The sequence below is a fragment of the Callorhinus ursinus genome, unplaced genomic scaffold (genome assembly GCF_003265705.2).
Source record: "Callorhinus ursinus isolate GAN/ISIS: 27379988/994484 unplaced genomic scaffold, GSC_fseal_2.0 scaffold12, whole genome shotgun sequence".
Lineage (NCBI taxonomy): Eukaryota > Metazoa > Chordata > Mammalia > Carnivora > Otariidae > Callorhinus > Callorhinus ursinus.
In genome coordinates this window covers 19,843,601-19,864,555 of record NW_027397074.1, presented here as the reverse complement: position 1 = coordinate 19,864,555, position 20,955 = coordinate 19,843,601, and the positions used below count along the sequence as shown (strand labels likewise).

The 20,955-nt window shown below is 36.0% G+C and overlaps 2 protein-coding genes across 8 annotated transcripts in view; one reads left to right on the top strand and one right to left on the bottom strand.

Moving 5' to 3' along the window:
* The window catches only part of ANKIB1 (ankyrin repeat and IBR domain containing 1), a 145,126-nt gene that overhangs the window by 87,841 nt on the left and 36,330 nt on the right, over nt 1-20,955 (bottom strand). For all 7 annotated transcript variants that reach the window (XM_073898808.1, XM_073898805.1, XM_073898806.1 and 4 more), the window contains one exon: nt 6,131-6,409. In XM_073898808.1, coding sequence (XP_073754909.1) covers nt 6,131-6,318 — 188 coding nt within the window. In that variant the 5' untranslated portion in view covers nt 6,319-6,409. The remainder of the gene's footprint in view (nt 1-6,130; nt 6,410-20,955) is intronic.
* LOC112824891 (large ribosomal subunit protein eL31-like) lies at nt 3,824-4,257 on the top strand. Its single transcript, XM_073898563.1, has one exon. It carries the CDS (start codon nt 3,841-3,843, stop codon nt 4,216-4,218), a length of 378 nt encoding a protein of 125 aa, XP_073754664.1. The 5' UTR covers nt 3,824-3,840; the 3' UTR covers nt 4,219-4,257.

Here is a 20,955-nt window from a genome sequence, read left to right as displayed (position 1 = left end):
GTGTGGTATAATGTAAATAAACAGCCTTTGGGTTCAGAGAGACATGGATGCAAACTAGCTGCTAAACTGTAAATTACTTTTACCATATTATCCTGCTTAAGAATAGAGGAAAATTATGCCTGATGTTGCAGGTACCATAAAGCTAAAGGAAACAGTGATAAAATCAAGGTCTTATGCCATACGGAGGCTTTACTCTATGGCCAAGGTCCTTGACTAAGTGTGTGTATATATGTGTATATATGTGTGGGTATATATATATATATATATATATACCTTTGTCTATCCATATATTTCATGCATTAGGAATCTAGCCAAGCTGAGCAAGGGACTGTACTTAAGCCAGTAGACTGGTACCTGAAATTAAATGAGACATCATAAGAAAATAATGGCCATTAGTTTGTTAGAAAGTCTAGCAAGGTTAAATACAGTGAAATATTTGAAGCTATCTAAAACACAAATAGGGGTGCCTGGGTGGCTCAGTCATCAAGCATCTGCCTTCAGCTCAGGTCATGGTCCCAGGGTCCTGGGATCAAGCCCCGCATCGGGTTCCCTGCTCCACAGGAGGCCTGCTTCTCCCTCTCCCACTGCCCTTGCTTGTGTTCCAGCTCTTGCTATCAAATAAATAAATAAAATATTAAAAAAAAACAAATAATTTAAGAGACTTGCTATTTTATTTAATGCTGATGAATAAATGCTATTTATCCTTATTCTACATGACAGTGTTAAGAAGAACAATTTCTTGGGGGCACCTGGGTGGCTCAGTTGGTTAAGCATCTGACTAGTGGTTTCACCTCAGGTAGTGATCTCAGGATCATGAGATGGAGCCCTGCCTGGGGCTCCTGCTCAGCATGGCATCTGCTTTTCCCTCTCCCTCTGTTCCTCCCCAGCTTGCATGTGCATGCTCGTTGTCTCTCAAATAAATAAAATCTTAAAAAAAGGGGGAGTAATTTATTAATTCCAAAAGCAACTAAACATTTAATATAATAATTTGATTTGTAATTTTAACTATCTAAATAAATTAAAAAAAAATACAGATTAAGGAAATCAGAGTTGCTTATTCTTAGGAAAGGAGAACAATTTCTGATTCGAGCATATGATGTTAAAGGCTTTAATAAAGAAATTATGAGCCATTTAAGGAAATAAAGAAGAAAATACCCAAAAACTTTAGGCTGAAACTGAAAGTATAAAGTAAAACATAAGTATAAAGTTAGGTATAAAACATATGGCCAAATCATAAAAGTAGTCCAAACTGGTAACTAAAGAGAATATATGTCATTTTTCTATAGGTCTTTACTCATTCAATAGAATGATAACCACATGATGGAGAAAGAGGTATATTCCAGCCTCAAAGAGTCAAGAATATTGACCAAATCAGCAATTCTTAAACTTTTTGGTCACGTGTCTCTTACAACTTTATATTTATTTATTTTTTTTTAAAAAAATATTTTATTTATTTATTTGACAGAGAGAGAGAGAGAGAGATAGTGAGAGCAGGAACACAAGCAGGGGGAGTGGGAGAGGGAGAAGCAGGCTTCCCGCAGAGAAGGGAGCCCAATGCAGGGCTCGATCCCAGGACACTGGGATCATGACCTGAGCCGAAGGCAGAAGCTTAACGACTGAGCCACCCAGGCGCCCCTGGTCTCTTACAACTTTAAAAATCAGTGAAGTTTCCTAAGAGCTTTTGTTTATGTGGGTTATGTATATTTATGTTTGTATTAAAAATTAAAACAGACATTTAAAAAATACTTATTCATAAAAAGACCCCATTACATATTAAATATTCTTGACATACTAAAATGAAACAAAAATACTTTAAAAAAATTAAGTGAGAGGAATTGCACTGTTTTACACATTTATAAAGTTCTTTTCATGTCTAGCTAACAGAAGACGAATTCTCATAGCATTCTATCTGTTGTGATATGTCGTTTTGGTTCAAAGCATATGAAGAAAATCCAGCCTCTATATAGTTAGAAAAAGGAGTAGTATTCTAAAATGCCTTTTCAGATAACTGTAAATATTCATATTTGATACTATACCAAAAATTCAACAAGTGGCCATTTCTTGGGTTACTTGCGATGTAAAATCTGAGATCACATCAATGAACTTTTTCGTACTGTACTCAAGGATGGAGATTAATTAAAAATAGTAACTTTTATTAAAAGATAAAACTTTTACTGTTTCATCAAGGATACTTTTAAGTGAAACTGGCTTTTTTTTTTTTTTTTTAAACTGCAAGTGGCCGGCAGTGATGAATACAATGATTATCAGGAAGGTTGGGTACCACAATCTTAATTCATCTACAGGCATCAGTAGTTTTAGCTTCCATTTTTTGCACTTTTACTGCAAATGTCAACACAGTGAAAAAGGCAAATAATACCTCAGTATTAGGACAAAAATAGATTTGACTTCATGTACCTCCTAAAAGCATCTCAGGGTCTAGGAGTCCTCAGACATACTTTAAGAATCACTGCATTAGATAACTTTCTTAATAGTGTTTTCCAATTTTAGAAAGTATATTTGTAAATTATACTGTATGTGGTTAAAAAACATTTTGCTACTTGGTTTCTTTTATGTTAAAATATACATATTATCTTAGTAATAATAATAGTTAAATATATTTTAATTTAGTATTCCAAGCAAGTTTTAATTAATCATATAACAAGACCTGATACTAAATAATACTGTAGTGTTCAATGTGAGGAAGTTAAAGCAATACAACAGTTCTGTAATCTCACTGACAATACTCAACTTAAAAAAAAAGCTTTAATGGATTACGTATTCAATAGTTAATCTATTGAGAACATTACTAAGTGTCTAGCACTGTATTTACAATCTTTACAATCGAGTGGAGAAGATGAGTTTAATAACAATAAGATGGTTTAAAATCTAAGTTGTAGGAATTTCAGAAAACAAATAAACATTGCAGGTCAGAGTAGTTGTAGGTAAATTCATGAAACAGGCAGAAACCAAGTTAGGATTTAAAGGAGAGGGAATCAGAGAAGAATGAAGACATTTGAGAATCAAGGAACAACAGGAATAAAACAAACGCCGTGGTGGTGGTGGTGGCGGTAGCGGTGGCATTTCTAACGGTGGGGAGAGCACAAAGGAAGTCAATCAACAAGTCTCACTGATAAGAACTTGTTAGAGGAGTAATGAGAAATTGGGCTGACTAGGTAGAAGGAGGGCAAGGTCAAGGGAGCATCAGAGGCCAAAGAGAATAATACAGACAACAGGGTATTGTTACAGTTTTGCCATGATAGAAAAAATATTAAAAAGGATATAACTGAGCAAGATTAATCTGGATATGAGATTAAGAGAGGAAAAGAGTTGGAAAAAGAACATTTTGGAATCAGATATTTTCAATGTTGGGAGCACAGGTTGATAAAGGTGAGCTAAGCTTGGGGCAATGGGAATGGAAAGAAGGGAATTTCAGAGATAAAACTTAGTGAACTTCGTATTAGTAGCAGGTTAGATAAAGGAGAAGAGTAAGTCAAGGATAATTTGAAGATATTTAGGGTTATAGAAGTGAGAAGCAATAACATTACTGAGTACATATTGTATCTTAGGCAGCATGATAGACATATAACATTATTTAATTGTCCCACAAGCTGTATGTAATAGATATCTATTTTATAGATACGGGAACTTAAGCCCAGAGTGATGAAATAACTTGCCTTGCTAATAAGTGGCTTAGGCAGCCCTGACACATAGGTTTATCTGACCATAGAGATAAAAGGCTATCACAGTGGTTAAAAAGCCTAAAGCCTAAAGTCATCTGCCTGGGCAATTAGCTTTGTCACTTAAAAGCTGCTAGAGACTTTCCAACCAGGGCCCGGCAGAATGGCTCCCGCGAAGAAGGGTGGCGAGAAGAAGAAGGGCCGTTCTGCCATCAACGAAGTAGTGACCAGAGAATACACCATCAACATTCACAAGCGCATCCATGGAGTGGGTTTTAAGAAGCGTGCCCCTCGGGCACTCAAAGAGACCCAGAAATTTGCCAAGAAGGAGATGGGAACTCCAGATGTGCGCATTGACGCCAGGTTCAACAAAGCTGCCTGGGCCAAAGGAATAAGGAATGTTCCATACCGTATCCGCGTGCGGTTGTCCAGAAAACGTAACGAGGATGAAGATTCACCAAACAAGCTCTACACACTGGTTACCTATGTACCTGTCACCACTTTCAAAAATCTACAGACAGTTAATGTGGATGAGAACTAATCGGTGATTGTCAAATAAAGGTATAAAACTGCAAAAAAAAAAAAAAAAGCTGCTAGAGATCTGACAAGTGGCTTAATTTTCTGTGCTTCAGTTTTCTCACCTCTGAAATGCAGACAGCCAACTACCTCAAAGAGTTGTGATGAGGATTAAATAAGATAAGGCATGTAGACACTGTTAATAGTGCCTAGAAAACAGTAAGCACTCACACATTTGCAATTATCATATCAGCACAATATGTTAGTGTCGTTAACATAGGGAAAACCCAGTTTGGGAAGAAAAAATACAAAATTTCAAACAAGATGAGTTGGAGGTGGCTTCTAAGTAGGTATCTTTAGAGAAATGAAAATAAAAACTAAATGCAAAAAGGAGAGGTTATGGAAATACTAAGTCAAGAAATACCTACTAGAGGTTACAGAGATTCCTACTTGATAAAGTCATGGGTCTGGATGACTTAGCTCATTCATGGAATTTTTCTCATTCACAAATCCTGATCATAAAATTTTTTCTTGTGTAATGATTTTATAAAACTGTTATTCACTTTGTGTAAGACACTATGCTAGATGCTAGAAGTACAAAAAAGGTACATTTTAAAAAAGTAGTAATTTAGGTAGAGAAAAGATACACAAAATTATAAAGCACAGTGATATAGTATACAGCAAATAAGTAATAAATACAAACAAAAAAAGCCACAGAAGCTAAAAAGAAAGATTGAGGTTCTTTTGGGTTGTGACAAGCTAAGAAGACAGATAAATCCCGCACAGGGCCTTGAAGGAAGGGTAAGACTTAGATAAGAAAGAGAAAGCTGAGAGGAGTGGGGGAGACGCCTGGCAGAGAGCAGCACGCACACAGCTAACAGAGCACACACGACATGTTTCAAGGAAACCGAAAGGAGCAGCTTAATTTGAACAACAATTTGTATTAAAAGAAATAGAGAAAAGGTTGAACATTTTTTACCAAGTTCTAAAGAGCTTCAAATACTGCTTTATGAATTTTATTCACTCTGTAAGCAAAAAAGTGTCTCTTCTCTTCCAGCATCAGACTTTTACAGCTGCAAAATCTACTTCTTAAAACACTAAATTTGTTTTAGAACTACTATCCTCCGCTCCTCTCATTTTATAAGCTAGTAAACATAAAATTTAATTCTCATGTAATGAGGTAAGACTCTTCATATAAACATGTTTGCTGTCAACTAATGCTTTTTTGTTGGAGAGATTCTAAGTTTTCTCAGTATTTTCGGTTTTAAGGAAATGTTTTGCTTTTAGAAGTCTTTTCAAGTAACTGAACCCCATTAAAAGAAAGGAAACTCAAACCCGATCATGACTAGATAAGGCAAATACATCTGTTTTTTCAACTTAATCAGAGCTGAAAACTTTGCTGTAGGCACCAATCCCTGCAATTTTTTGATAGCTGATAAGTACTTTCTAGAATTCAAATGCTATAAACACTATAATATTACCAAGATATCATATTATGAAACATACTGAGGATCAAAATGTATTTACAGCCACAAGACTATGTGAACCAACCTTACTATTAAAACTTTTGGTCTAATTTAGGCATAATAAAAAAAAAATCATACTTAATAATTCACTGGGGTGCCTGGGTAGCACAGTCGGTTAAGCATCCGACTCTTGGTTTTGGCTCAGGTTGTGATCTCAGGGTTGTGAGACAGAGCCCCATGCTGGGCTCCGCACTAGGCGGAGTCTGCTTGAGTTCTGCCCCCCCACTTAAGGGCCCATCTTGAGCTCTAAAATACATAAATCTTAAAAAAAAAGTTTAAATCTTAAAAAACAAAAGTTTAATTCACTATAATACCATATAACATGCACATATGTATGTATATATTTTCAAAGATCAAGGATTTTTTTCCCTTCCACTAATTTATTATTAATTGGTTTACAATAATACTTACCCTAGTATTCTATTCATTCCGTGTCTAGCAGCATAGTGTAATGGAGTATTGTGCTGGTAGGGCTCTCCGTAAGATGTATTTGGATCAAGGGATTCTTTCAGCTGAGGGTTGTTTTCATAAATTTGGCAGGCCAGGTTTTCATCACCATTGATGAGTGCTTTACGGAATTTGGTGGTGGTATTTCCCATGTTTTCTTTTGTTTTTTTCTGATAGGCAATGGCACTTTTTTCCTTCTCCCTTCAGCCACTTGTTGAATGTTTCTGCAACATGTTTCACATTCTAATGGAAGAAAAAAATTATCAAATTAAGATTGTAAAACATCAGTTATAAAGCAGTATCCTAAATAAACAATAACACAATTAGCAACACTAAGAAAACCTAGGAAGCATATATAAAAGAACAAACTAAATTACATTTCACCAAATTTATCTTAACAGACAAAAAAAAAATCTCAAATTCTTAACATTGCCCAAACTAACTTCTTGTTAAACTGTAACACTTATCCACACAGAGACTGTTAAGGTTTCACAGGCTGCACTTTGTACTATGAAAGTTACCTACATGTATGAGCCTTTCAATTTTCCCTTTCACATGGGCAGGAAATTACTTAACTGAATTTTATGGTTGAATACACTTAAATCTCTGTATAAATTATGTATACAATAGACTCAGCCAATTTGTGGGAGAGTGAAAAATGTAGGAAATTTTGCTCATATATGAACTTCAGAATAGGTGTTAAGTTACAGTAAAAAACCCCCACAGTCCTTGGCTAGTATGCTCAATAATAAATGCTACTTTCGCTCCATTCCAATAAATGTTTCTGAACCTACTCTTGAGCAATGATCGAAATTAGTGATAAAGGACATAGCATATGTGAAGGCAGGTATGAAATAAAAGGACTATTCAAGGAATGCTCAGTACACATGGAGTTCAGGATCTCTAGTTTTGAACTAACAGAAGATAAAACAAAATAAGTTGGGGCCAACTAAGAAACTTATACTTTAATCTGTAAAGAATGGATAATTAAAGTCTTTTATGCATGGCAGTGATATAATTATTTTATGCTTTAGAAAATTAACCATTTGGACAGCGTGGAAGACAGATTGGAGGGAGGAAAAGAAAGCGGCAGAATACAACAGTCCATCATGTTACCCAATTAACTCAGTGACAGGCTGGACATTAAAACGTAGCTTAGGGGCGCCTGGGTGGCTCAGTTGGTTGGGCGACTGCTTTCGGCTCGGGTCATAGTCCCGGGGTCCCCGGATCAAGTCCCGCATCGGGCTCCCTGCTCCGCAGGGAGTCTGCCTCTCCCTCTGACCCTCCCCCCTCTCGTGTCCTCTCTCTCTCTCATTCTTGCTCTCTCAAATAAATAAATCTTTAAAAAAATAAAATAAAAAAATAAAACGTAGTTTATTTAAGAAAACAGTTGAAAATAATATATACTTGTTCAACACAAGTTTTGTACAAGGTAGTAAGTTTCAATAGAATACAAATTAACAGACTGAAAAATAAATGAGTTTGTTTTTTTAAAGTTTCTTATAAAACAGAGGTTCTCATCCTTCCTTTGCTGTACATTGATTAACCTGGAGAACTTAAGGAGTCCCATTAGCCAGGCTATACTCCAGAGTAATTAAATCCGTTTCTAGGGGGTGGCACAAGGGCACTGGCATTTCAGCTCCTTGGGTGATTTCAATGTGCACACATCACTGTATAAAACACTCGTAACTCCCTCCAGCCAAATGGTTATATCTGAGTATGGAGACGAAGATGAACAGGCAGGATAAGACAAATGCTAAACCTATTTTAGAGATGGTGTTAACCACTGACTTACTATAGCGGTGTATTTTCTGGCCCACATCTATACTTAATGAGGTCACCATTTGAGTCTTTTAAGGGCTCTTTGTTACTGACATTTTTACTTTAAATATGCAAATATATATGCATAGTAGAATGAGTAAAGACAGACAAAAGATAACTGGAAGATAATCACAGCATTCTGACAAATAACCACCCTATTTTTAATGTATATAAATATTTGTTTTATGCATAATATATACAGTATAAGTATGTATATATATAAACTGGATCACTATATAATTTAAATCTTTTTTTAAGATTTTGTTTATTTATTTGACAGAGAGAGACATGGCGAGAGAGGGAACACAAGCAGGGGGAGTGGGAGAGGGAGAAGCAGGTTTCCCCGCAGAGCGGGAGCCCGATGCGGGGCTCGATCCCACCTGGGATCATGACCTGAGCCGAAGGCAGACGCTTAACAACTGAGCCACCCAGGTGCCCCCATAATTTAAATTTTTTAATTTAATTTTTCAGAGGTTTGCTGAATCTTTAGACTAGAGTACTATTCCTTTATCATTTCATCTAGAATGAGAGAAGAAAATCCTTCCCTCTGAAACTTCTACACTTATCATAATATACCACAGACACTTTTCGGATTTTTCAGGGACACCCTGTATTTTTTTTTTCTTTTGTTTTTCAGATCTAGGAGCCATGTGTTTATTCTCAGTGAAATAATCTGTGTTCTGTAGTACTGCTTTAACTATTTTAAGGATTTATTATTCTGAATGAGAACTCCATTCAGTTTACTATATATTTCAATCTATAACCAAATATAAAACATATCATGTAGATTCTAAAGGGTCTTTCCTCAGGATATGAAAACTTACAGTTGTTTGGTCTTATCTTTCTTCCCTGTTAGAATGTAGCTCAAATTATAAACATTTGTGGAGTTTTGGATTAGATTAATAAACAACACATTTTCTTTGATTTACATTATACTTTAGCAAATGTTCTATAAGAAAAGTAAATTCTATCCAAGATGTGAAAAAAGAAATATCTAAGAAATCAATGATATCTTGGGGTATTTATTTAAAATAACAAGATACTTAAAAAAAAATAATACTCTGGGGCACCTGGGTGACTCAGTGGGATAAGTGTCTGCCTTTGGCTTGGGTCATGGTCCCAGGACCCTTGGATGGAGTCCTGCATCAGGCTCTCTGCTCAGCAGGGAGCCTCCTTCTCCCTCTGAATGATGCTTGTGCTCTCTCGCGCGTGCACGTGCTCTCTCTCACAAATAAATAGATAAAATCTTTTAAAAAATCAGTAATACTCTAATTGTGCACTAAGCATTACTGTCACTCATGGTAAAAACATAATGGCATCTAGAAACCTTTTTGTGGTTCTCAGTCTGTTTCATTTTTAAAACTTGAGTTCAATAAAGCCTGAAAGTTAGAAGGAAATTCATCATTTAAAAGTCATAGCTCCATTCCCTCAGATTATTCTTACAAGTCTCATCTAGAAATTTGCCAGGTGTGTCCTTTAACTTTTTCATAGCCACAGCTAGTATAACCTGAAGTGACTGTTCCCTCTTTGTTTGAATCAAATTCTTAAGTATTATTTCCCCAACTTAAGATAAATCTATGTACAGAGCTTCATGAGGCAGGTGAAGGGTTATGAAAGAGGTGAAAATAATTCCTTATTTGGGGCTTTTAAGTTTTACAGGAAAATCTAGGCAAAATTTCATCATTTTTCAGTGGTAAAATATAGCACTTGATAAGTCACTTAATGAAAAAAGTAAGAAAAATGCATCTTATCAATGGACTCTAGAAAGCTTTCCCTAATTTCTGATTAACTTTTCATTGTGAAGGGCTCTATAACTCTTGCTTTAAATCATTGTCTCTCAGCTTCCCTTTTCACATGTTAATAATCTGCAACAAAACTTCAAGTGCACCTAAATTAATAAACTACTCCCAGAAATCTTTTACAGAATATGACGTTCTTCAGAAATAACTTGCTCTTAGCCTCTCTGTTACCACAGAAGTAAATTATTTTTAAAGTCCTAATTATGGATTGAAGTTGTTGCCCTAAATGAAATAATTGGTTCCCATTCTTCATCTACCTAGAAGAAAACCCATTACACACATTGACCATCTACTTCTAATTCATCCTTCTGCAACTGTCTGCACTACTGATAAGAATAACAACTGTAATTCTACAACTAAACATCTCTTTAGTCAGAATAGAAAGAAGTAGAAAGTTCATTCAAATAGTCAAGTCCCAAGCCCACTCCACTCTAGGTTGAAATCAGAGAGATGTATCTCAAGGAAGAAGATTCCAGAACTCACTACATCCACAGAAATGTTTCATTGTTACTGCAATAATACTTAGAGTAGAGGATGGTTTAAAGACAGACTCTAAGAGAATTTTCAAAGGGTAAGGTAAAAATTAAAAAATAAACAAGAAATAAGGACAGAAGAAAAAAAGCCAGGAAAAGTCAATACACAACAGCAGACAAAAAACGTGGGCAAGTCATATGTTAAGCTATCAACTCTGTTCATTCACTAATTCAACAAGTACTATTAATTTGTAGTTATTTTCATTTGTCACTATGCATCAGAATCATCTGGAGAGGTGATTTCACCTAGTCTAAGGACCAAAAGGCCAGAAAGAGAATTTAAAAAACCTCCCAGTTGATTGTAACATACAGGTCAGACTTGAGGACCATGGGTTAGTTTTGAAACTATGCTAAGCCAAAGGTACTGGCAAGCAGTGTGATGGCAACGAAAAGTGTAGGAGTTGGAAAGACTTGTGCTCAAATTCTGTTTTTATATTACCAAGTAACTTAACTTTTGATGTTTCCGCAACTGCAAACCAGTAGTATTAATGTCTACTTTCTTCAGCCAACAAATATAAATGAACAAACATAAATATCATTGCACCTATGGAATTTATATTCTAGTGGGAGTAGAGAGATAAGCACTGTAAGGCTTTGATTTTGTTCTGTGTGCAACAAGGAGTTATTACAGGTTTGGAGCTACATTTTTCTCAGGCTTTAGCATTTTTAGAAACTGCATTCATAGTTTATCCATGTTGATACATGAATCAATAGTTCAATCATTTTTATTGCTGCGTAGTATTCCACTGCATGGATGTGCCACTGATTATCCACATATTAAAGGACATATTGGGTGTCTCCAGTTTTTGACAATTGTTAATAAAGCTATCATAATATTCACATATAAGTTTTATGTGAATGTATGCTTTAATTTCTCTTGGGCAAATATCCAGGAATGGAATTGCTGGGATATGTGGTAAGTCATTTGTCTAACTTCATAAGAAACCACTAAACTGTTCTCCAGAGCAGATGTACTAATTCATTCCTATCAGCCGTGTAAGAGAGTTACAGTTGCTCTGTATCTCAGTCAGCATTTGGAATCATCAGTTTTTTGGGAGTTGTTTTTTTTTTTTCCTCCCTTTTTTCTCTTTTGGTAGCCACCCTATCGGATGTATTATGGTATCACATAATGGTTTTAATATCCATTTTCCTAATGATTAATGATATGAATCATGCCTTGATATGCTTATCTGCCACGAGTATATCTTGATTATATATCTAAAATGTCTGTTTAGATCTTTTGACAATTTTTAAGATGGATTACTGTTGAATTTGAGTTCTATACATATTCTATAAAAAATGTTCTCTGTTAGAAATGTGATTTGCAAATATTTTTTCTAGTCTGTAGCTTCTCTTTCCAGTCTCTTAACAGTGTTCACAGGCCAAAAGTGTTAAATTTTGATGAAGTAAAATTTATCATTTTTTCCTTTTATGGACAGTGCTTTTGGAGTCATATGTAAAACTCTGCCTAACTCAGGTCACAGGGATTTTCTCTTATATATTCTCTTGGAAGTTTTTTAGTTTTAGGTTTCACATTTGAGTCCATGATCCATTCTGAATTAATTTCTATAAAAGACTGAGGTATGGATTGAGGTTCATTATGTTTTATGTACAGACATCCAATGGTTCCAGCCCCATTTATTAAAAAAAATGTCCTTTCTCCACTCAACTGCCTCTGTACCTTTATCAAAAACCAAATGAGTAGCAAACTGAATTCAACAATACATTAAAAGGATCATATACCACAATCAAGTGGGATTTACTCCAGAGATGCAATGATGGTTCAACATCGGCCAATCAAAGTGATACACCACATTAACAAAATGAAAGATTAAAGATCATATGATCATCTCAATAGATGCAGAAAAAGTATCTGATAAAATTCTACATCTGTTAATGACAGAAACTCTCAACAAAGTGGGTACAGAGGGAACATACCTCAACACAAGGCCATATATGAAATGTCTACAGCTAACATCATACTCAGTAATAAAAAGCTGAAAGGTTTTCCTCTAGATTCAGGAATAAGACCAGGATGTCCACTCTTGGCCACTTTTATTCAACATAGTTTTGGAAGCCCTAGCCAAAGCAATTAGGCAAGAAAAAGAAATAAAAGGCATCCAAATTAAAAATAAAGGAGTAAAACTGTCACTATATGCAGATGATATGATACTATATATAGGAAATCCTAAAGACTCTGCCAAAAACTATTTGAATAAATGAATTCAGTAAAATAGCAGGATACAAAATCAATATATAAAAATCTGTTCTGTTTCTATACACTAATAACGAACTATCAGAAAGAGAAATTAAGAAAACAATTCCATTCACAATTGCATCAAAAAGAATAAAATACCTAGGAATAAATTTAACCAAGGAGGTGAAAGACCTATACACTGAAAACTATAAGACACTGATGAAAGAAATTGAAGATGACACAAATAAATGGAAAGACATTCTATGCTCATGGATCAGAAGAATATTGTTAAAATATCTGTACTACCCAAAGCAATCTACAGATTCAGTATAATCCCTATCAAAATTCCAATGGCATTCTTCACAGAAATAGAACAATCCTAAACTTTGTATGGAACCACAAAAGACCCCAAATAGCCAAAACCATCTTGAGAAAAAAGAACAAAACTGGAGGCATCACACTTCTTGATTTCAAACTATATTACAAGCTACACAGCTCAATGGAACGGAAAAGAGCCCAGAAATAAACCATGCAAATATGGCCAATTAATTTATGACAGAGACTCCAAGAATATACCATGGGGAAAATATAATCTCTTTAATAAATGGTGTTGGGAACACTGGACAACCACATGCAAAAGAATGAGACTAGATCACTATTTTACACTACACACAAAAAAATTAACTTAAAATGGATTACAGACATGAATATAAAGCCTGAAAACGTAAAACTCCTAGAAGAAAACAGGGGGCAAGCTTCTTGACATCACTTTTAATGATGATTTTTTGGCACAGACACCAAAAGCAAAGGCAACAAAAGCAAAAATAAATAAGTAGGATGATATCAGACTAAACAGCTCCTATACAGCAAAGGAAACCATCAACAAAATGAAAAGGCAACCTAAATAATGGAAGAAAATATCTGCAAATCATTTACCTGGTAAGGAGCTAATATCCAAAATGTATAAAAAATTCTGTCAACTCAATAACAAAAAACAATCCAATCAAAAGATGGATAGAGGATCTGGATAGACATTTTTCCAAAGACATACAGATATAAGGCCAACAGGTACATGAAAAGATTGTCACCATCACTAATCATCAGGGAAATGCAAATAAAGCCATAAAGAGACATCACCTCATATCTGTCAGAATGGCTATTATGAAAAAGACAAGAAATAATAAGTGTTGGTGAGGATGTGAAGAAAAGAGAGCCCCTTTACACTGCTGGTGGGAATGTAAATTGATGTAGCCACTAGGGAAACCACTATGGTGGCTCCTCAAAAAAGTAAAAATAGAACTACCATATGATCCAGCAATTCTAGGTGTTTACCCAAAAGAAAACAAAAGCACTAACTTGAAAACATACATGCACCCCAATGCAGCACTATTTACAATAACCAAGATACGGAAACAACTTAAGTGTCCACCAATGGATGAATACATAAAGAAAATGTGATTCTACACACATACACGCACACATACACACACACACACACACACATATAAAATGGAATATTAGTCATCCATATAAAAAAATGAAATCTTCCCATTTGTGACAAATGGTTGGACCTTGAGGGCATTATGCTCAGTTTAATAAGTCAGACAGAGAAAGATATTGTATGATCTCACTTGCACGTGAAATCTTAAAAATCAACCAACCAAACAAAAACACCAAGCTCACAGATACAGACAATAGACTGGTGAAACTAACAGAATACTGTATATCAATAATACCTCAATTAAAAAAAAAGTTGACTACATTTGTGTGTATCCAATTCTGGACTCTGTTTCGTTTTTCTGTGTGTCTATTCTTTCAGCAACACTCTGTTATCTTGGTTACTGGAAGAACTGACATCTTAACAATACTGATTGCCCCAATCCATGCATATGGTATTTCTGTCAATTTGTTTATGTCTACTTTGACTGATTTTTCAGTCCTATTTTGTAAGTTGGTTGCATCACACAAATGCCATGCATATTTTGTTAGATCTATACCTAAGTATTTATTTTTGGGGGGTGCTATTATAAATAGTCCTATAAAAAATTTTTAAGTTCCTATTGTTCATTTCTAGTATATAGAAAATACAACTGAATTCACACATCAGACCTTAAAAACTATGAATTTGCTAAATTCACTTATTCTAGAAGTTTTTTGGTAGATATTTTGGGATTGTCTAAAGTAGGCTCATGTCTTCTACGAATAGAGGCAGTTCTATTTCTTCCTTTAACATCTACCATGCCTTTTCTTTTTCTTGCTTTATTATACTGGGTAGATTGATTTTTTAGTTAGCAAAAGTTTAAGGAAAAACAGGATTATTTGTATAGAGTGTATAAACATCTCAGGGGAGATATTTAATAATCACAAAGTGAAAAGTGGCAATTTTACAATGAAGAAACATGGGAAATATCACTTTAACCAAGTGATTAAGATTAACATCACCAATAAATCATTTTCTCTTAGTACACTAAAAAAAAGCACATTACTTCTGTAGTCTTCTTGTGAAAAAATGCACAACATTGACCTAAATATGTGCAAGTATCAGATAAACTCAAATTGAGCGACATTCTACAAAATAACTGGCCAGTACTCTTCAAAAGTGTCAAGGCCATGAAAGACAAGAAGGGACTGTACAACTGTTCACAGATTAGGGGAGACTAAGGAAATGTGAGAACTAAATGCCATGTGGGATCTGAGCTTGAATTCTAGAACAGAAAACAAAGTCATAAATGGAAAACTGGTGAAAACCAAATAAAGTATATAATTAAGTTAATATTGTACCAATGTTAATCTCTTAGTTTTGATAACCGTAGCATGGTTATGCAAGATGTTTACATTAGGGCAAGCTGGGTAAAGGGTAGGCAGGAATTCTAGGTCCTACTTTTTTTTTTAAAGATTTATTTATTTGAGAGAGACAGACCAAGCAGAGGGAGAGGGAGACAAGCAGACTCCCTGCTGAGTGGGGAGCCCAAAATGGGGCTGGATCCCAGGACCCTGAGATCATGACCTGAGCCGAAATCTAGAGTAGGATGCTTAACCAACTAAGTACCCAGGCACCCTTTTCTGTCTTATTTTTGCAACTCTTCTGTTAGTCTAAAATTACTTTAAAATAAAAAGGTGGAAAAAAAAAAATTCTCCTAGCTTCTGGGTTGAGAATAGACCATAGGAAGGCACAGATAGAAATAGGGAGAATGAGCTGGAGGATGCTAGGGTAATCCAGTTAACAAATTATAGTTTTGGGACGCCTGGGTGGCTCAGTCAGTTAAGCGTCTGCCTTCAGCTCAGGTCCTGATCCCAGGGTCCTGGGATCAAGTCCCGCATCCGTCTCCTTGCTCAGCGGGGAGCCTGCTTCTCCCTCTGCCTGCCACTCCCCCTGCTTGTGCTCGTTCGCTCTCTCTCTGGCAAATAAATAAATAAAACCTTAAAACAAACAAATTAGTTTCATAGACTAGGATGGTACAAATTGAGGTGATGAAAAGTATTTGCATTATAGATCTATTTTGAATATTATTTCCTGAAAGCCTTAAAGAGTGTAGAAACAGAGCAGTCTTGGATATTAATTATCCAATAGAATAAAGTAACAAAAGGAATAAAATAAAAACAACATCTTAAATTTCCAAATCCTTAAAGAACCATTCCCCACTAGAAAATGAGTAGAAAGGACACTCCAAGAAAAATCAATGCTATTTATTACTAATTTTGGTACCAAACATCTAACCCCTACCCAGTCTCTTAACCCAGAGTAATTAGGTGTGCCATGTGTAAATCACAAGGTCCATTGGCCCCTCTAGCTTAGATTTCTCTGATGGTGAGAAGAGAAAGAGAAAGAGGGGAAAAAAGGTTAAGACTAGCTGTCTGAATGCATTACACTCCTGCCACTTTGTACCAAAACGTACAAACCCTAGAGGCCCAACTATATCCCTAAAAATTCCTTGATGTTAAAACATTTCTTTTAGAGAGGAATAAAGAAAAAGGCATGTCTTGCCCTCTTCTAGAGCCTAAGGTGTAGAGTTAGCTTCAGTGATAATAGGGTTTAAGGATGTGATCATAGAACTATGCAGCTGAAGGGGTAGTGGTAGTCTTTTGGATTTACCTTCTGTAAAATCTTCAATGGCTCCCTACAAATGACAGATTATAGTCAAATTCTCAGGAAGTGCATACCTAAGGCCTACCATAAAAGTGTTTTCAAAAACAATGAGTTGGGGATTTGCATAAGGAAATAAGCTAAGATAAGGCTGAATAGCTAGGTAGGACGGGACCCTTAGATTCCTGTCCTAAATTTGGCTTCAGCTTTCAACTTAATTTCAGATCACAGTTCTTAATGTTATTTCCCACTTCTGAAATGATAGGATTATTGTATGATATTAATATAATAATAATTTTGACTTTAAACTTGGCCAGTGTAATTTAGTGTTATGTATATATCCTGTTTGCTCTGACAGACTGATTAAATGCAATGGGGTGTAGTGAAAGAGCTTTTAAGCTAGAAAGACCTAGAATCTTGGCAAGTCTGTTAATGACAACATCCATTTTCTTGTCAAGAAAATAATACTCATTTCTGAGGGCCATTGTAAAGATTAAACGTAATAATGTACATAAAGTTCCACAACTCATACGAAATAATTGACACAACATATCCTCTATTCCACTAAAGACTATAAAGTACACCCATACAAGAAATACCTTATATTTCTCTATATGAAGAATGTTTGTAGTATTGAATTTTTACTAATTAAACTCATAAGATCACAGAGATAGAAAGGACATTTAAATCCTTTCAGCGTATACCCCCAAGATTTAACCATAAAAGATTTAACGGCTTGTAAGCAAATGCCTTTCATATTAGATAACCTAAAAAGCCTATCCTGAAACTGACCATAAGATGATCATTGAAATCTTGTATGAAATGTATTTGGTACTCTTTCATACTTCATATGATGTTAGAATATCACAGGCATTTAATGAGATACAGGTTGCCCCAAAAGATAATGTCAGGAAAACACGACTTATTAAAATTTAACATGACTTAATGTTCACGTTTTACTCTTTTAAGAAATGGGATGGCAAACTGCCATTTTTAAAAATCCATGCAGATTTCAGCAACTAGCAACAATAAGAGAAAGTACTGCAGTAAAATGAAACTGGCATAGTTCCTTAGGAAAAATGACTTGAGATAAAAAGGCTGAATATGATTGACCAAATGACAATAAAGAAGGCCTTTAGAAATATGATGTCAAGCTAGTGAGAATCTACTAAGTAATCTTCCATCCTCCTGTAAGGTTACGACTCCCTGTAGCAGCTGGTTTCTATGCACCCTTCACCCCTCAACATAAATCCCTTTATCTTAATTCTGTTACTGTAACAGATTTTTATTTTTTTTATTTTTTATTTAAAGATTTTATTTATTTATTTGACAGAGAGATAGAGCACAAGTAGGAAGAGGTGCAGAGGGAGAGGGAGAAGCAGGCTCTCTGCTGAGCAGGGAGCCAGACGTGGGGCTCGATCCCAGGACCCCAGGATCATGACCTGAGCCGAAGGCAGCCACTTAACTGACTGAGCCACCCAGCCACCCCTATAACAGATTTTTAAAATGTAAGCTAGGGGCACCTGGGTGGCTCAGTGGGTTGAGTTTCTGACTTTGGCTCAGGTCATGATCTCAGGGTCCTGGAATCGAGCCCCGCATCAGGCTCCCCGCAGAGAGGGCAGTCTGCTTCTCCTTCTCCCTCTGCCCCTTCCCCCTGCTCGTGCTCTGTCGGTCTCTGTCTCAAATAAATAAAATCATTTTTTAAAAAATGAAAGCTATATTACTTTATTATAAACAAAAAACTGTTTGAATGTAATCATTAATTAACACAACTAAGGATACAGTTTAAATGTCATAAATATACTATTAAAATGTTAACTTATATTCACCAATAAACAAAACAAAAAAAGCAATTTAGGGGGTGCCTGGGTGGTTCAATTGGTTAAGTGTCCAACTCTTGATCTTAGCTCAGGCCTTGATCTTGGGGTTGTGAGTTTAAGCTCCCTGTTGGGCTCCACATGTGGAGCCTACTAAAAAAGAAAAAGAGAAAGAAAGAAGAAAGGAAAGAAAGAAAGGAAGGAAAGAAAAAAAAGAAAAAAAAGCAATTTAGGATTGCTATCACAAGAAAACTGAAATGATTTACAAGTACTGATTTTTAATGAATGCATGGAATCCTAGGCATTGAAAGGACAGCCAATAGTTTGTCTGTCTTCCTCATTAGGTTATGGGGAACCTCAGTCTAAGTCGAATGCTTCAGTAAGATTGAAATTTATATTACTGAATGCACAATCAGTTCACAGTACCTCTAAGCAATGTACGGAGTGGTACAGGTGTCAGCAAATGTTTCCTTTTTTAGTTTCTTAATTTTTTATTTTGAGGTAACTGTAGATTCACATACAGTAATAAGTAATTTTAAAAGACACTTAACACAGTGCCTGGCACTAGGAAACCCACCCAAAAAATGTTAGCTTTTAGATAATTAGAGAAAAGGAAGAAAGCATCCATAATGGGCCTTTGAGGAAGAGCTTCTCTACAGAATGCTTGAGGTGTACACACATAATACCTTAAATAATCTTCCAATGACCCCAGCAACGAGGGAAGCAAAGGAAAGGAGGGTGAACCAGGATGGTACCAATTCTGGCCTTGCTATTAACTTGCTATGTGGCCCTGGCTACCAGTCAGTCTCAATTTCTCACTAGCCAAATGGACCTTAGGGCCCTGTGTTCTGGCCTCAGCTGTCCCCTCTTTTCCCTTATCTCCTGCTTCTTTTCCCCTTAGGGTATTGCTCTAGTTGCACACTGTCTGCACTCTAGTTTTTCTACAAACATGCTCTGGCCTTGGGGCCTTTTCACCTGTTCTTCTCTCAGTTGGAAATGATCTTCCTCAGAGAGCCCTTCCTTGGCCACTTTTTAATACTTTATCCCTGCTTATCTTTTCTTCATAAAACGTATGTATTGATATAATAACTAATGATTTACTCATTTCCTCTCTTCTCCACTAAAACAAGTTCCATGAAGGCAGTCTTTATTTGCTTCACTATCATATCCAGCCCCAAGAGTAGTTTCAGGCATTTGTTGAATGGATAACTGAGTGTATGTATGTAGGGTTCCTAAGCTACCTTTTCAAATCTGGTATGCTATGATTAAATTATGGGCTTGTGGAATTGGTGAACATCTCAGAAGTTCAAGTCTGAGCCTGAGGTCCAAACAGTTCTTTTGGCTCCTTTTCTTTTCTTTCTTTTTTTTTTTAAAAAAACGTAATCTCTATGCCCAACGTGGGGCTCGAGCTTATGACCTGTAGATCAAGACTCATGTATCAAAAGTCATATGCTCTGCCAGGTGCCCCTTTTGGCTCCAATTTTTGATAACTGCCTTGCCTTAATGGACCTTTAAAAATCATCTCCAAATGTAACACACACATCCTAACCATAGCCACACACATGCACAAATAGACAAATATCACTTAATTCAAGAATCATTGTATGCTATGTGTGAAACACAATACACACACAATATTTCCTTAGCCTGGAATATTAGTCCTTATATAGTTTAATCCCAACTTACATTGATAACTTCAATTCTGACCATACTCCTTTCCAAAAGATCCCCTACTCCGGCTATAGTGGACTATTTATCCTTCTCTGAGACATTAGGTAAGCCTCTGTGCCTTTGCCCTCACTGGTCTGTTTGCGTGGAAGGTACAGATTCCCCTTCATAACTGCCAAATACCTTATCTTTCACAGTTGTCAAATGTCTCATCTTTGAGGTCCAACTCAAATATCACCTCTTCTGTGAAGCCTTCCTTGATTTCTCAGAAGTAACTGTCTAATCCACAGGTTTCCACCATAGTGATCATCACGGTAGTCTACTTACTTTACCTGTTTTTCCTCTTCAGTCACTTATGGGCTTCAGAGGCCTCAACCATATCTGCTCTCTCCTTATTGCTAAGGACCTATACCTGTGCCCAGCACAAATATTTATCAAATTGGATGTTAACACGGCACCACAACTAAGAACGCTCTCTAACCTTTGCTGGCAGACTTGATCAGGTAGTTCCTCCTTCCTCCTGTTCAAAAGTTGGTTTCCTTAATATTTCTACCCACAGCGAACTTTTTCGGTAAAGGGCCAGACAGTAGATATTTTAAGCTTTGTAAATCATATGATCTTGGTCACAACTAGTCAACTCTGCTGCTGTAGCCTGAAAGCCCTAGGCAGTATGTCATAGAATGGTTCCAAAAAAACTTCATTTATAAAAACAGGCAAGGAGGTTTGGCCTATGGGTTGTAGTTTGTCAATGCCTGATTTGATGGAAGGAGTACAGCACAGAACAATTTGGGTTGGAATCCCGTATTTACTATTTCCTAGTTCTAGCACAAATCCCTTAACCTCTTAGGCATAAGGTCACCTGCCTTGCAG

Excerpts from the sequence above, each read along its gene's own strand:
- LOC112824891 (XM_073898563.1), top strand. The coding sequence starts at position 3,841 with ATGGCTCCCGCGAAGAAGGGTGGCGAGAAGAAGAAGGGCCGTTCTGCC.